The sequence below is a fragment of the Propithecus coquereli genome, unplaced genomic scaffold (genome assembly GCF_000956105.1).
Source record: "Propithecus coquereli isolate 6110/MARCELLA unplaced genomic scaffold, Pcoq_1.0 Scaffold100, whole genome shotgun sequence".
Lineage (NCBI taxonomy): Eukaryota > Metazoa > Chordata > Mammalia > Primates > Indriidae > Propithecus > Propithecus coquereli.
Genome location: NW_012133859.1, coordinates 2,707,092 through 2,723,868, shown reverse-complemented (window position 1 = coordinate 2,723,868; position 16,777 = coordinate 2,707,092). Strand labels below are relative to the sequence as shown.

Here is a 16,777-nt window from a genome sequence, read left to right as displayed (position 1 = left end):
ATAAAATACTGTTATATATGATGAAAGATAAGCATAATAGAATGCTTGAATTTGTGCACATAGTAATAGTAAGGGAGTGCTACCAGATGGATTCTTCAGAAACTGCTTTAGCTGTATCTGGGTAAGTCAGGTGACTACACAAAAGGCAGGTGAACGGTCTCAAAATCCAGTCCTTCACTGATTTCCACAGGAAATCCAAGCCCATCGGAGACTTGACTAAATATTTTCAGCGATGCAGGAAGGTGACACCTTGGGGGCCGCTACCCCCAAGATGTTGGAAATACCTCCCTCCCTCCATCATCCCATCTTTTGTGGGTCTATCTCCTCCTTCACACTCCTGGATATCTCCTATGCATTCTTCCTTTGCAACTCAGAATCTCGCTACTGTGCAGAGAAATCTGGTTTTCTACAGCCCACATCTAAAAATTCACATACCCAAACATGTCCAGTTCTTTAGAAGAATAAGTGTCCCTCAGTGTACCAAGTGCCCCACCCCAACTTTGAAAACAGTAGCAATTATAAACAGCAGCAAGTTTCTTGGTTATCTTTCTAATTATTTCCTGTGTTGCTACCTACTTTCCATAGCATTTACTCCTCACAACAATTCTTCGATCATCTCTAAATGATTTACAAATAATTTCTAAACTACTTATATATCCATGGTATGGACATTCTATGTTTTTTAAGTATATAGGGTGCATAGGAATGCCCTTTACAACTAAAACGCTTTTCTCTGCTTATTTCTTAATTAGTCTAACAGCCTTGGGAAGTCAGGGACTTCCTGAGGAAGTTAGTTTATCCTCAGGAAGTTATTTCCTCGTCAAAGAGGAAGTAAACAGACATGTTAACCTAATTGTTAAGGTCAGGCTGTGTCCATGACTGTAAAGGTCAAGTATTTCTAATATCAGATTATTTGTCCTAAAATGCTGGTCCCCAATCTCCTCTATATTCCTTCTTTACTGTGCAGAGTGGCCTATTTATCACTGACATCACCGAGTATATGGGATCCATTGAAACCCTAGTACAAAGAACACGCAGCCACACACCCTATAACTAAATATTTTAGTTAAAAATTGTATTTTCAAAGCCCTTTGTGAACCTATTCAACGTTGCCAGGGAAGGGTCTATCTAGAAGCCTCCACTTTTCCCCACGTGGATGCAGTGGACTTTTCCCAGCTCTTCACACTCTGACACACCACACTCTGTCTTCCTCTCCATCCTTCCACGTGCCACTCACACAGCCAAAGCCAGGCTTCCATGAGGCCTTCCAAACCCCAGCAACCAATGTTCACCCACTTCTTCTCCAACCATGGCTCTTCCTTAGACAACTTGTTAGAAGATAACCCTATTTTTCTCCCTGAGTTATTCATCTGTTTCATAAGCGTACACCCCACCCCCCAGTAATTGCTATGGTTCTGAAAGTAGTAGATCTTGCCAATAAAATCAAATTCCTTCAGGAGCCAAATAGCTAACATAAATATTGCGAAGGATGCTTGTTTGAGACAATCGGGAATGACGGGGACTCTGAGGTATGGTGGGGTGCATACTGCACCCAAATCATTAAATTAAGCCCAAAATTATTTCTGAAAATTCTTCAGGGAGAAGAAAACACATCCAAGGGAAGGAATCATCCTCTATGCTACCAGTTCATGACCGCTGATGGCCATAATTTGTATCCGAGTGTCTAAATAAATGTATTTCAACTTAGACTCCATCCTTTAATAAGTTCCCATTGAATTAAGTTACTGAAATTACTGATAAGAAATCTTAGGAGTGATCCAAGCCTTAATTAGAAATGCATTTAGTTGCACTTAGATGAACCAGAAAGTCTATGGCTGAAATATATCAATTACTTACTGACTGCTTTTCTGCAAATGGCGAACTTTCTTTTGAAAGAAAAAAATGCACAATTGTTTTGGACATGGAATTAGAATATTAAAGATTTAAACTTGTCTTTCTCCCAACTCTGCATAAAGGCACTGTGAGACTCTGGAAGTCTCAATTAAATATTACTTTAAGATGTCCTTAAATGTGCATACACACACATACACACACACACACAGAGAAACCTAATTTCCTTCAAGACTATTATATGATATTTTGTCCATTCTGGATGATCCATTTTGGAAGATAATCCCCTCAAGAAATTAAACTGAGTTCTTGAGTCTGAGATGATATTTAGGATTTTATTCTCCATTTCAAGACTTAACATACCAATTCCGCAGATGCTGAGTTGATGAGCTTTCCATTGTTTAATGAATCCTTGAATGCAGATTTGACTTCTTTATTAAATTGTCCACATTGAATAGATAACATGCACAAATCTCCAGATGTAATTGGCACAGTTTTTCAAAAGTCACCTAAGTTACAATCAGGCAGTAGCTTAAATAATAAAAGAAACTTGCTCATGAAGTAGTGAATTGCTAATTGAATTTCCAAAACACATTAAGCCTCAAAGAAGTCTCTCAAAGTTCTCCTAAATGATACTGACAATTTCAAAGAGAGTTAAGTTTAAAATTTAATTTTTAAAGGCAAAAACAAATCTTTATAATAATCAGTCATCACCTGGCACATACACAGATTAAAAGCTCATGACACCACATTTCTGATTTCAGAATCTCTCCCTCCCCTGAAGGCCCCCTACCCAACCTTCCAATCTGGATAGATGTCATTTTAGAACTATTTTTAAAAAGATTTCTTCAGCATCATTTTCTTTCTCTAGTTCTTTACTTTTTATTGCTATTCCTATGTTATATGTTTTTAACTTTATTTTCTCTTGTATCATAGATTGAGTTCCAATTGATTATAGCAGACTGCAAAGAGATCACATGGCAAGAAAGGAAGCAAAATAAAGAGACCAAGGAAGCCAAATTCTTTTTTTCCCACTCACTCTCTAGGGGCGGTATAAGGTCCATTTTCAAGAGAACTCACCTTCACAGGAGAGCATTAACCTATTCATGAGAGATCCACCCATGACCCAAATACGTCCCACTCAGCCTGACCTCCTAACACTTCCACACTGGGGATCAAATTTTAACGTGAGTTTTGGTGGGGATAAACCACATCCAAGCTATAGCAATAACTAAGGATTTAAAGTCAATTTATAGATGATATGTGAATCATGTGGCAATTTAGACACAATTAGGAGTTGAAATTAGAAAAAGTAAGTACTCTCTTTGCACACATCCACTCCCCTTATACTTTCTGACATGAGCTGAAGTACCCTAAGGCCCTCATCAGATACAGCTTCCATTCAATCTTGGACTTTTGAGCCACCAGAGTCATGAGCCAAATAAACCTCTTTTTTTTTTTAAATTACCCTGTCTCAGGTAGCCTGTGATAGCAACACTAAATGGACTAAGACAGTTATAGAAGGCAAGAGTCAATATTCCAAGCTGCTTTTGTGCTGAACAGTTGAAGGGTTAGTTTGCAGGTCATCATAACTGTGCCCTTAACATACTGCACCAGACAGACTTAGTCTTTGAAATTAATATTTAAGTTAATCGTGATATAGGGTCTAAAGTATATGCAATTGGAAAAAGTAAGTACTTTCAAAACATATGTTGACAGAAACTTATAAAAATGATTAACGTGACATTCTCAGTAGTTTTTTCTGACAATTATGAAATAAATATTCAGAATAAATCTTAGAGTAGATTAATAAAACGTGGTATATGTATACCATGGAATACTACTCAACTACAAAAACCAATGGTGATCTATCACCTCTTGTATTATCCTGGATAGAGATTGAGCCCATCCTTCAAAGTGAGGTATCACAAGGATGGAAAAACATGCACCACATGTACTTGCCATCAAATTGGTACTAACTGATCAACACTAAGGTGCTCACATGGTAGTAACACTCACTGGGTGCTGGTCAGGTGGGGGGTGGAAGGGGAGGTAAACCCACAGCTAATGGAAATGGGGCACACTGTATGGGGTAAGGACACGTTTGTAGCCCTGGGTTGGGCAAGGCAAATGTATTTCATGTAACCAAAATGTTCGTATCCCCATTATATCCTGGATTAAAAAACAGCCTAATGAATAAAAGAAATAGATGCATTAAAAAAAAAGAATAAATCTTAGAAATCAGGGTTCATAGCCCCTCTCTGCCACTTACTAATTTTACGTAACTTAGGGCCACGCTGATCCTTTCTGGGTTTTCCTGTTTTACCTGCCAAATGAAAACATGTATGCCTTCTTCTCAAGAGAAGTATGATAATAAAACAAAGTTGAATGCAATAACACTTATGAAAGGACTAGTCAAAGCCTGAAATAAGTGTCCCCAAAATGTTTGTTGAATTTGTTAGGTAGTAACATAAGCTTTTTGGGAAACAGAATTCACCTTGAGTTAAAAGCATCATCTTTCCTTTCCTGGGTAATTCATGTCAATTTTGTTTGAAGAGTACACTCAAGAAGAAATAGAAAGAAGACAATATAAGGAAGGCAAAGAGAATAAAAACAAAGCCAGGTGCCTGGGCATTTCTAAAATAACTCTATTTAGAATTAATCTAATTTGAGCACTGAAAACATGTGAACCCATGACTGTACAAATAAACTGGTGATTTTAGATTCTACGGAAAGAATAGCACCACCAATTCTTTATAAATCAATTGATTTCACATGCCTCCAATGAAACACTTACAATGACCTTCTTTCAAGGAGTTAATTAAACAGGCAATTTCACAAAGCGATATTAAGTGAATCTATTGAAAAGCTATTATAAAATCATGAGCTGACTTAAAGGTAGTGTTTCCATCTCCAGGTAACAAGCTGGTCTATTCAAGCAGGTTAAGAACCTTTTACCTTTGAAACAGATTTTTTTCCTCCTACTGGAAGTAATGATTTTGGTCCAAATGATTGGGTTCAACAACATCTCTGAAACTTTCTAAATAGCCCTGTAGCCAGCTCAAAGTAGATAGGCTAGAAATCAGGCAGACAAGAGAGAATTAAATAGTTTCATGTACAAAAGACAACAGCTTTTGTAAAGGTTATATATTTTTTTTTCTAATTTGACCATATCTCACTAAACCAATACTGTATCAAACTCCTGCTTGACCAGGACAAAAGACCACATATTATATGATTCCATTTGCATGAAATGTTCATGATAGGCAAAGCTATAGGGAAACACAGTAGATTAGTGACTGCTTTGAGCTGGGGTTAATCAGTGGAGGATAGAGAGTAATCACTAATGGGTACAGGGTTTTTGTGAGGGATAATGAAAACATTCTAAATTGATTACGTTGATTGCAGTATAACTGTGAATATATTAAAAATCATTGAATTGTATACTTTCAATATGTGAATTGCATGGTATGAGTTTCATCAACAAAGCTGTTAAATATAACTTACAAAAAAACAAACAAAAAACTTCTGCTTGGCAATTTATTAGCTGTGCAATCATAAGCAAATCTTTTCATTTCTCTGTGCCACAGGTATTTCTTTGTAAAATGAGTATATTAGATCAGAAAATTGGCAAGACCTTTTGTAGCTCTCAAAATCCTATGATTACATGGTTGTCTGGCTTGATAACCAATATTTAGAAACCAGCTCTCACATTCATAAATTATGCTGTCAATGAGTTCAATATCTGGATTTGAGTAAGTTTAAAGGTCAATTGGATGAAGCTGACTCTTCGTCAGCCAGTTAAATTTGACCTTTGAACTAACAGCTTCATCTTTCCTCAGCTCCAGAGAAGGCTGAGAGCCACTAAGAGCCACATCTCCATACCTTTTACTTCTAAACGAAAGAAGCCAAAGCTCAGCTTGCTATTTCTAGGAAGCTCCTTCATGATCTAACCCAATCCAACTGATGCTGCTAAGGATTGGCTGCTGTGTCTTCTATTGCAATCATAGGCTGGACATTACTTTCATAGCTGAAGGTCAAAGCCCATTCTTTCCAGTACAGGAGACAATACCCGTGGATGAGAAAGACTGAAAAAGTCAAGAGAAAGAATAGCAACACAACTGGAACGAATTAAGCTGTGTCTTACAATGTTGGAATGAGGATTATGTTGGGAAAAATGGAAAATTTCCAGCCTTCTACACTTGAACCCAAATCCCCTACAGTGTCAGGAAATCAGAAACTTAAACTGTCACAAGAAATATAATGAGCTATAAAGAAAGTCTATACCACTTATCAAGGAGAAAACTCTGCTGGCTGCCAATTCCTTACAAGGGGTGTGGCTTTACAGTCACCAAATTAAGATACATTAAACTTTTGCATGAGACTTTGGAACAGAACACTCCCAGTGGGTCAAAAATGCCATTCTCTGGTGGATTAAAACCTAATTGTATCACCATCTTGTGCCGGCTGTGCCTACGGGAACAGCCTCATGACCCAGAGGAAATTAGCCAGAACAATGGATAGACGGGAAGGTCTTAAGTCTCTAGCAAAGAAACAGACTTGCTGGAGGGGTAAATGCGATGTCTTTATCATTAGGGTTGGGTGCTAGAACACATAAAATCTGAGATGAGCTGAGGTAAGAGACTATCCAGGAAAAGCTAAGAGAAAAAATAATGTTTGGGCAACCCGTGAGTCTATAATCTCTTATGACTTCCAAAACTGCATATTACTATGATGAGTCAGTTCTAATTGGGCAGGACATACTGAGCTGGGAACACTAGCCCAGGGACACGCTTTGGTCACTCTCAGGCCAGTTCTGGCCCCATAGCTGGAGCATCTGAGAAGCTTTGGGGCCGGCAGCCCTGCGCTCTGCACTGGCCAAGCCTCCCACACCAAGCACGTCTGTTGGCCACTGGTCACAATCTCCCCCGGAGTTGTGAAATAGCATTTTCAAACAATAGTTTATGCTAACTTATGGATATAAGTCTGAAGATCATGCAGATGCAGCAGCTCTCTCAACACTCTTTTTATGTGTACAATTCAGTGCTTTTTAGTAAATTTACTGAGTTGTGCAACTATCATCACTATCCAATTTCAGAACATTGTCATCTTCCCAATAAGATTCCTTATGTCCGTTTACAATTAATTCCCATTCCCACCCTCAGCCCAGGTTATGTGCAGGTGATGTGAATGCCCTTTCTTTCCCTCTATCCCCATGTCCTCACTTTATTTATCAGTGTCCATTGCATGGGGTGGTTACCTATGTGTTTCCTAGTAAGGGACAATGGCTGTGCAGTTAGCTACCACGTAGAGGTCAGACACACATGCACACACACATGCACACACACGCACACACACCACCAACCAGGGAACCAATGCAGTAGCCTCTCCACTCATCCCATCAGGGAGAAGCCCAACACACTGCAAGACGCTTCCAAGCCAGCTATTATAGGGATGGCCACAATTATCAAGGGCTGTGGGAAAACTGAATGTTATCCTTCACAATATGTATCATTTTTAGAAATCATCGTCACTCAGACTTTTATGCTGAGGATTCCACCTGTGCTCCTTGAAGATGATATTGATGAATTTAGAGGGAAAAACCAAGAAGAGGGTCAGGGAACTGAAGGAAATAACCATAATCAAACAAATTCTGGGAAGCCAATGACACCATTCACCCAATGTTTTCTTAACATCAAAGGTTAAGCATAGTTCTAAAAAACAGTAGGAAGAGAATCAGAGACACATTTTTTAAATTGGCTCCGCTGTAGGCTAATAAGATGTCAGTGTTTGCCTTCTGTTTCTTTGTCAGCGTGTGGTATCTGGCAGTTACCAAGGTGTTTTCTAGCAGGAAGAAACTCACGTGCCATAGAGTAAATCTGCCCCATGGAGGTCAGAGAATGTGCCGCCCTAAGCACTCATCCTGAGAGGTGGACTAAAACTCTGGATTCTATATGTGGAGAAAATTAGCACTGGCTACACTGGCTCCATTCTGAAAAACGAGCCTGATGAGATGAGACCAATTATCCCTGCAAACATCCCTGAAATGCATTTTAATGTAACTAATGCCCACACCTCATTTATTTTTTTAACATTTTACATTTTCACTGATTAAAAAAAAAACTGTAGCAAAATGGATTCATATACCCATATCACAAAAACTTAACACTTTTCTTTTAAATTATTCAGGTATGCAAGGAAATGGACAGCATCTTTCATAGGGACAAGGTTCTTCCACTCAAGAGCTGGAAAGAAATTCCATTCTAATTGAGGCCAGTTGGTAAAAACCCTGTTTCATATGAGCATCACATTTTCCTATTTTTCTCCCCTGATTCTACCCTCAGAATGACAGAAAATACCTTGTGACAAAATATATAAAACATTGGTTGGGCCTGCACTTCCTCATAAGGGAAAGGCAAAAGAAAATGAAAACTTAAAGTCCCTATAGAGTTTTTTTGAAGCATAAAAAGCAGACATTTTTAAATGCATGAAGTGCCACAGTCCCTTCCCCCAACTCTTACAACACAGCACATGGAGTTTCGCATTTTCTATTTTGGAAAAGGAGAAAAAATAATAAGAGAACTTAAAACAGAGGGATTATTTAACATACTTTTAAATTTCCATTTTCATGATCACTCAAATTAGACAAATTATGGTGACAGGACTAACTGTGAAATAATGGTGGAAAGAAATGATAATCTTGAGAAACAGAGATTTCTGACTAGAGAGGATCACACTGAATTAAATTGAAGTGATTTCCACTCTAAGAATAGAAGCCTTGAAAGCAAAAGTCTAGAATCAATTAACCATATTTGCCCATTCCCTTAACTGAATTCAACATTGATCTAACGCCCATATTTGAATTAACAGGCAGAAAATTAAAAGTGGATTACTTCACCACATTGAGGAGAATACTCCAACTGCCTACCTTAAGATGTTGCTGACATACAACAAATGATGCTAAGGCTTTAAACACAGGAGAACAGAATCCACTTTAAAAGCTATTCATACATTGGTCTGGGGAGAATTAACCCAGAGAATATAATTTGTGCTACTTGAAACACACCAAGTCAAAAAAATATCCAAAGAGAAGATATCTACCAGCATAGGCAAACCATCATCATTAACACATAAATTGCAATACAGGCCACGACCAATCAAAGAACTCCAATGGCCAGCATCAGCCTCTGCATTTCCTTCCCAGTATTAGGAGCAGCAGGAATAAATTCTCAGAAACAAAAACTGGAAAAGTGCTTCCACAATATCCTGTATACTTTAGAAATGTAGGATCTTTACTATGTTGTCAAAATCAGCTGAGAGCTCAGAGTCTGTCATTATAAACGGCACTGATGTTTACGGTGGACCTTAATATGACAATTAGTTCAAAAGGAACTCATCTCCAAAAAGAAGTCACTTAATTGTGGTTTAACATTAAAATAGAAGGAGCCAGTTCTATCATTGGGTCGTCTTTCCACTAAATAACTACCATAGAAACAATAATTCCACATGCAAGTAATAACTCAAAAGCTTCTCCACTATTGGGAAGCTGTTGAATTCCAACATATATTACCACATATAGTCAAATTCTTCATCAAGAATATAAATGTTATCGATCTTTGCCCTGATAGGGAGGACTTTTCATTTATTCTTCAAATAACCAAAAAAATTCCTTTTCCTATGCCAAATATTGGAGATCAAATTAAAGTTCTACAAATGACATGACTATAACATTCCAACTGTCAAATTCCTGAATTCCAGGTATACCTATTTTGAAAGTTTTTGCAGGAATATTCAACTGCAACTCAAGGATTTTATAATCATTGTTTTCCATACTGAAGGACAAGGTATGTAATATCATAAAGGCTTCCTTTAAGTCAGCCTATTCTATTTTCACAAAATATCAGCATTAGCCTTAGAATTGAGATACAATCTGGTTAAATCAACTTTCACACACAGTAACTGCAGTGCAACAAAAAAGAAACGAGGGAGACTGCTTGCCTCCTCATATTTAAGAATCTCATATGTCCCCCACTCCAGTAGAATAGAACCAACACCCCCACATTTGGTCTTCCAAAAATAGCCAGCCCTGTGAAGAGAAGGTGAGAGATAATGAAGACCAGATGCCTACCTTCACTGGTAGCCACATTCTTCTGGGCTTTGGTCGGCGTATGATCTGTACTTGAACTCACGTCGGATGAGATGCTTGAGCTGCCTTTGCCTGGAGAAAACAGGAATGAGCCACTTTTGAATTTTGTAATTTCAGAACTGGACCTTGCCTTCCACCCAGTCCCATACCAAGCCATATCCCTTGTTTCCAAGAAAGGAGCTATAATACAAAGAATGGAATTTATTAAGTTTTTTGCCTTATGCATTAAATATCTTTTGGGAAATATCTGACCCATGTTATAGGAGAACTAAAGCCCTGCTTTAATATGGCTTGACTATAAACTCAGACAAGATTATAAAACACAGTCAAATATGATAATGTAATCTCATTTTGGCATGCACGTGAATCCAAAAGTACATGTGGGGAACACATCTCCTGTATTAATAACTATAAATTACACATTTCTCAGTAAAGGAAATAAGCAAATATAAGAATGAGGACTAATCATAGAAGCAAGAGTCTACTGGCTCCAAATAGCTACATCACCTTAAGAAAAACAAATGCCCTACTTCAATAGGTCTTTCTTCAAAAACAAAACAAACCAAAAAACTTGCATTTTTCTAATGCAGATTCCCAACTGGGAATGATTTTTCTGTCCAAGGGGACACTTGGCAATGTCTGGTATCATTTTTGGTTGTCACAACAGAGATGGAAGGTGCTACTGGCATCTAGTGGGTAGAGGCCAAGCTGTTGCTAAATATTTTAGAATGCACAAGACAGCCCCCACAAGAAAGAATTATCCAACCCAAATATCAATAGTACCAAAGTTGAGAATCCCTGGTCTAAATAAATTTACCTCAGCTCAGGGCTGAGTTTCTTCTACTCTTCTAACCTTTCATATAATCATATGTTCACATTGCTAAACAATCTCCAAATGTCACATGAATGTCTGTAAATATGAACCACACCTCACTGCCCAGTGAGGGAAGTGCCTAATGACTGTGGTGGGTAGAATTCTTAAAAAGCCTCCATGGTCCCAGGTGCTGGTGTCAACTTGCATGTGGGCAGAACCTGTGACTGGCCTCTAGGATATGGTAAGGATGAGAGGATTTTGTGATGTGACTAAAGTCCCTAAGGAATTGATTTAATTAATCGACAGGGAGATTATTATGGATGGGCCTGACCTAATGGGTGAGTATTTTAAAAGAGAGCCTAAAGGAGAGAGAGACTCTTCCCTGCTGGCCTTGAAGCAGCAAGCCACCGTGAGTTCTACAGCTGCAAGGAGATGAGTTCTGCCAGCAACCAGGTGAGCATGGAAAAGGAACCCGAGCATCATATGTGAGTCCAACCCTGGCCAATGCCTTGACTGCAGTGTTGTGAGACCCTGAACAAAATATCCAGCTAATGCATGTTAAAATTCTGACCCAAGAAAACTGTGAGATAATAAATGTATCTTACATTAAGCTGCTAAATTTGAAGTAATTTTTTACGCAGCAATAGAAAACTATTGCTAACAGCCAACTAATTATATCACAGATGAACTCTTTTCTTCACTCTGCAAGTTACAATCAAAACTCTTACAAGCAGCTGAGAAACACTGTTTTCCAATAGTGTTTTCTGCCCAATGGTACATGCAATGCAATGAATGTTCATGTCTCCCCAAAATTCATATGTTGAAATCCTAACCCCCAAGGTGACAGTATTTGGAGGTGGAACCTCAGGGAGGTGATTAGGCCATGAAGGTTGAGCCCTCATGAATGGGATTAGTGCTCTTAAGAAAAAAAAAAAAGTCACTCAGAGAGCTCCCTTACCCACTGCTGCCATGTGAGGATGGCCCTTTATGAACCAGGAAGTGGGGCCTCACCAGAAACTAAATCTGCAGGCACCTTGCTCTTGGACTTGCCAGCCTCCAGAACTGTGAGAAATAAATTTCTGTTGTATACAAGTTACCCAGTCTAAGGTATTGTGTTATAGCAGCCCAAATGGACTAAGACAGCACAGGACCCCAGTTAGATGGCATAAGCTTATAGTCTAAATTCATACAGGGTAGAAGAGCAAAAATGGGCTTAAAGAGCTTCAGAGCTTTGCTTGCTATCTTGAAAGATGTTAAAAGTCATGGAACAGGCCAAGCTCATGGGTAATATCTGAGCAGGGAAGACAAATGGTTGCCATCTCCTCTGAGACTGTACATTGCTCACGGTGACTTAAGGCTCTAACACAAAGTGTCATTCCCATGGTCCCTGCCCATTTCACATCCTCCACCCTCAGAGTTAGCCCAGACAGTGCAGTGACTCTCTGTTGCTTTGCGCTCAGCTGGCCTTTGTGGCCTGTTAGTGTTTGCCATCTATCTGCCAAGGTTCACCTTTGGGGGTGGCTTGACATGGTGGACCAGGTACCTAGTTAGAAGTATATCTCCATGTGCTCTCTGATCTCAGTCTGCCACTCCCTTGCTTTTTGACCTTGACCTTCTCCCCTAGAGGCTCGGTGTCTACATCTCATAGGGGAGGTGGTTGGATTAAGTGATTCCTAGCAGCTCCAACAGCCTATGATTCTGTAAATCCATTACTTTATTCCCGAAACCTGAATAATGCAAACATCCCCTTTAATAGGACAAAAACCGTTATTGTGCAACACCAATATATAGACATAAATTATTTTTATTACACTGTTGTTTAGTGATGCACAAATGGAAAACTAGAAATAAACTCCATATGCTTTAGCTCTGATTCAACAATAAAACCTAAACAAAATAACAAATTAAATGCAAAAAACAATAAAACCCATAAAATTCAAATTAACGGCATTAACTTAACGTGATAGTTGATGTTATTCTGCTGAGATTAAATTGCCTTTCGAAACTTAAATACAGTACAGGCTGTTAAAGCCAAGGTTCCCATGGTTTTGGCATGCCCATGTCACCCCACGCCAGGTGACAAATCAACCTGCCCATCACTTTCCTCCGTTCAAACTCAGGGAGCCCTTCCCTCCTACAAGAGGACATTCAGGTGGCCTTACTGGGTCTGATTGTATCATTCACATTTTAAGTCTGCTCTTTTACTTCTTATCAGCCCACAGCCATTGAAGGACGGGGGAAACTTGGATAATGAAAATCTCCTGGCAGGACTCTGTTACAAAGGGGAACTAGTATATAGTATTCATTATTTTTTACGAAGGGGAACTAGTATTTAGTATTCATTATTTTTTAAGATTACCATCAAAATGAAAGCACAAAATAAAACAAATTTCACAGAAAATTCTCAGACATGCCTGAGAACATGTGTGCAGACCCCTCAGAAGGCCACAAACTCTAATTTAGGAAATGCTAGGCTATGAAGAAAAAGAATAAAGTTGAGGAAACAAATAATATCATTAATATTATTTATAACAGTAGCTAGCATTGAGTGCATATGTTGTGTTTTGTACTCTATTAAAATTTTCTTTTATTGTTTTTTCCTCTTATTAAATAGTCACCATGCCCTATGACAGTATTTCTCAATCTTTTTTTCATTATTGTATCCCCCTAGGAAACTTTCAAGTTTTTTTTTCCTAGTTACACCGCCCCCCCACAATGAAACTGTAACACCACAAATATGCTATATATCTGTTATGTGCTTCTGTATGTATATTATAAATTGGTTTTTGGGGATAAGATATTTCAGCCCCGAAGAACCAAGTGTTTTCCCCCTGGAGGCAATATCACACACCTCCTGCTAAAAATGTATGTCCTTTGATAAGTAAAATATTTTAAAATGCCTGAGCATTTGGTGAGTTAAGTAATCAAAGACAGCAAAATAATAGATAAATACAGTTGGTTCTCCTTATTCAAGGGAGTTAGCTTCTATAAAGTTGCCTTAAATACTAAATTAGGGAATCACTGCTCTGAAGGAAAACACAGGGTTAGGTTCCTGTGAGCCTCTGGTCACGTTTTCATCAACTGATCAGTATAGGACCTTGTTTTACCTGTGTTTCTGTTTAAAGACATTTTATTTAGTTGAAACTCAGGCTGGGCGTGGTGGCTCACGCCTATAATCCTAGCACTCTGGGAGGTTGAGGTGGGAGGATTGTTTGAGCTCAGGAGTTTGAGACCAGCCTGAACAAGAGTGAGACCCTCCCTGTCTCTACTAAAAATAGAAAAATTAGCCAGGCACTGGGCATGGGCATTTAGCCCCAGTAACTTAGGAGGCAGAGGCAGGAGGATCACTTGAGCCCAGGAGTCTGCAGTTGTAGTGAGCTACAACGACGCCACTACACACTACCCAGGGGTGACAGAGCAAGACTCTGTCTCAAAAAATAAAAATAAGAATAAAAATATTGAAACTAAAGGCCAACAGCACTGTAATTCACATCTGAAGGGAGAGTATCTAACACTCACTCAGCACATCACACCCTTCTTACCCTTCAGAACACTAGATAGCTCTTCAGCACTATACCTGGGGCATTTTAAACAGTGAAAACATCAACAAAAAGCACAAAATAAAAATGTGGCACTAAATGGACCACAAAAAGAACACTTGTGCACAGTATAAGAGTGGAAACAAAAAGGCAGAGCATCATCTTGTTCAGCCTCACCTGGTAACGTGTGCACCGGCGACTCACAGTTTTCACCACTCTGTGCATGTCTGTGAAAGACCACAAAAGTGCCTGGAGTATGAACTTGGGGGTTACACATAGATCTTAGCAAACAAGCAAATTCTCAAATATAGAATCTGCAAATAATGAGGATCGACTATATATAAAAGCTCACATTAAATGTGGTTTTGCAGCTCGTGACCAGCTTCCATGCACACTGGAATGGGTGGCGTGTAGGACCTGGAATCAGAGGCCTGGCTTTATACCTGGATTTGCCATTTAATAGTCTTGGGCAAATTATGAAATGCTCTCTGCTTAGTTTCTTTAGTGTCTTCAGCTATAAATGGGGTGGGACAGGAAACCAATTTCTGCCTATTAGGGTTATTGTGAGGATTAAATAAAATAATCCAGACTGAGCACTTAGGATAGTGTGGGCATCTAGGAAATAGCCAATAAATTGTAGTCTAATGATGTTCTATTTTGGATGCTATTAATGTGCTCTTTCCTTCTGCCTTACTGCTGGAAGTGTAACCGGCTCCCCAGTGAGTTCCAGTGGAGAGAGAAGGGGATGGGTGCTTAAAGGAGAAATGTTACAAAAGGAACCGCAGGGAAAGAACAAGGGGAATATTCAGCTTCTAATATCACAGACAGAAATCTGTAGTACAATGTTCTTGCAAGCCAAGCTATTGTTTTAGGAAGGGACCACCTACATTTCTCAGCTCCTATAGCAAATCAAGGGCCAGGCCTATCAGATTAGAGGCTACAGTTGTATATAAGGGAAGTCCAGATGAGAGGGAGGTGGTACAAAGAGGGCACAGGAAGCCCACCCTAGGGGATACCAGAAAGCACTAGGGGCAAGGGAGGCACAGGAGAGGAGTAGCCGGACTGGAACCTGGTCCTCTCTCTCGGCTTCTTTTGAAAGAAGGGAAGATGTGCTGGACAGAGGACAGAAACTCCGGGGACAGAGGGTGCTGTCACCCTCACTCCCTATAATTAGGAGGCCAGAGAGCACTCACCCTCAGGCTGCCTCAGCCACCAGCTACAGCCAAGGCCATACTGAGCTGCTGGGTCACATGGTGAGGCTCAGGAGGTCCTGAGCTGCAGCTTCTGGAATGACCTGGGTTCCTTGGTGACACTGACAAGACTCCAAGTCGAGGACAGTCTGTTGGGGGCTTGGCTGAGGAAGTCAACGCAGTGCAATGAGATGCTCCTATAGCCACAGTAAGAGGGCACGCTGCCATGTCAGGGCCAGGAGGGAGACAGTCTGACCTGATCATTGGGCAACACCGGGAAAAACTAGCACACTCAGACAGCCCGAGGGAATGCCTGATTGGAATAAAAGGCCAGCACATTCACGCATAAAAGATACCAAGACAGCAAGAACTAAAGAGTAGTGGTTTTAAAACACATCCACAAATGGATGGATGTGTTTTAAAGGACAGAGCTCCATTTTCCCCACCCCTGGAACAGAGAACCCCTGGGGATGGGCTCAGCCATCTGCTGCAACATGCCCTCCAAGGAATGCTGATGCATCGGGTTTGGGAGGGTGCAGTAGCTCAACTGCTGTACGGAGAACCCAGGACAACATGAGTGAAGTGCTCAGCCCAGTGACAGCCACACAGACTAGTGTGTGGTACATGTTAGCCATTCTGCCACATAACCCATCGTGGCCTCCTGCTTCATATGCAACTGGAATGATGGGGGGTATGTGGCTTAAGGGATTTAACAGCACTGTTTCTGGAGTCAGAGCTGGGTTCAAACCCAATTTCCAAGCCACATATGTATCCATGAAGCAAGTCTGTCAAACTCCCAGTCCTGTTCCTCACCTGTAACATGGGGATAAAAACCTCTTTCACCTTCTGCAAATGGCTATCATAATGCCCCTGCCTTGGTGTCTATATCAGCCTGGGTTCCAACAGGAATAGACCCAACAGGAAATTATTCATATGTTTGTGTATACATACATGTGCCTATATATGATTTGCTTTAAGAAACTGGTTAATAATAGTTGGGGTTGGCAAGTTTGAAATCTGTAGAGTAGGCCAGCAGGCCAGAAACTTAAGCAGAAGTTGATCCTGCTGTTGGGAACTTGGCTAACGTTCCCTGCAAAAAAACGGGTCCCTTTGGTAGAGTTGTAAGGGATAAGAAAATAATAGAGAAAAATGGAAAATAAAAGAAATAAAAGAATATATAGAGACAAAGATATAGTTTTATAAGTTTATGAAGATTATAGGTAAAGTGGGATCTCAG

General features: G+C 39.8%; 1 protein-coding gene across 2 annotated transcripts in view; it reads right to left on the bottom strand.

Moving 5' to 3' along the window:
• Window positions 1–16,777, bottom strand: part of FBXL7 (F-box and leucine-rich repeat protein 7) — a 446,911-nt gene that overhangs the window by 318,851 nt on the left and 111,283 nt on the right. For both annotated transcript variants that reach the window (XM_012642693.1, XM_012642698.1), the window contains exon 2: window positions 9,980–10,069. In XM_012642693.1, coding sequence (XP_012498147.1) covers window positions 9,980–10,069 — 90 coding nt within the window. The remainder of the gene's footprint in view (window positions 1–9,979; window positions 10,070–16,777) is intronic.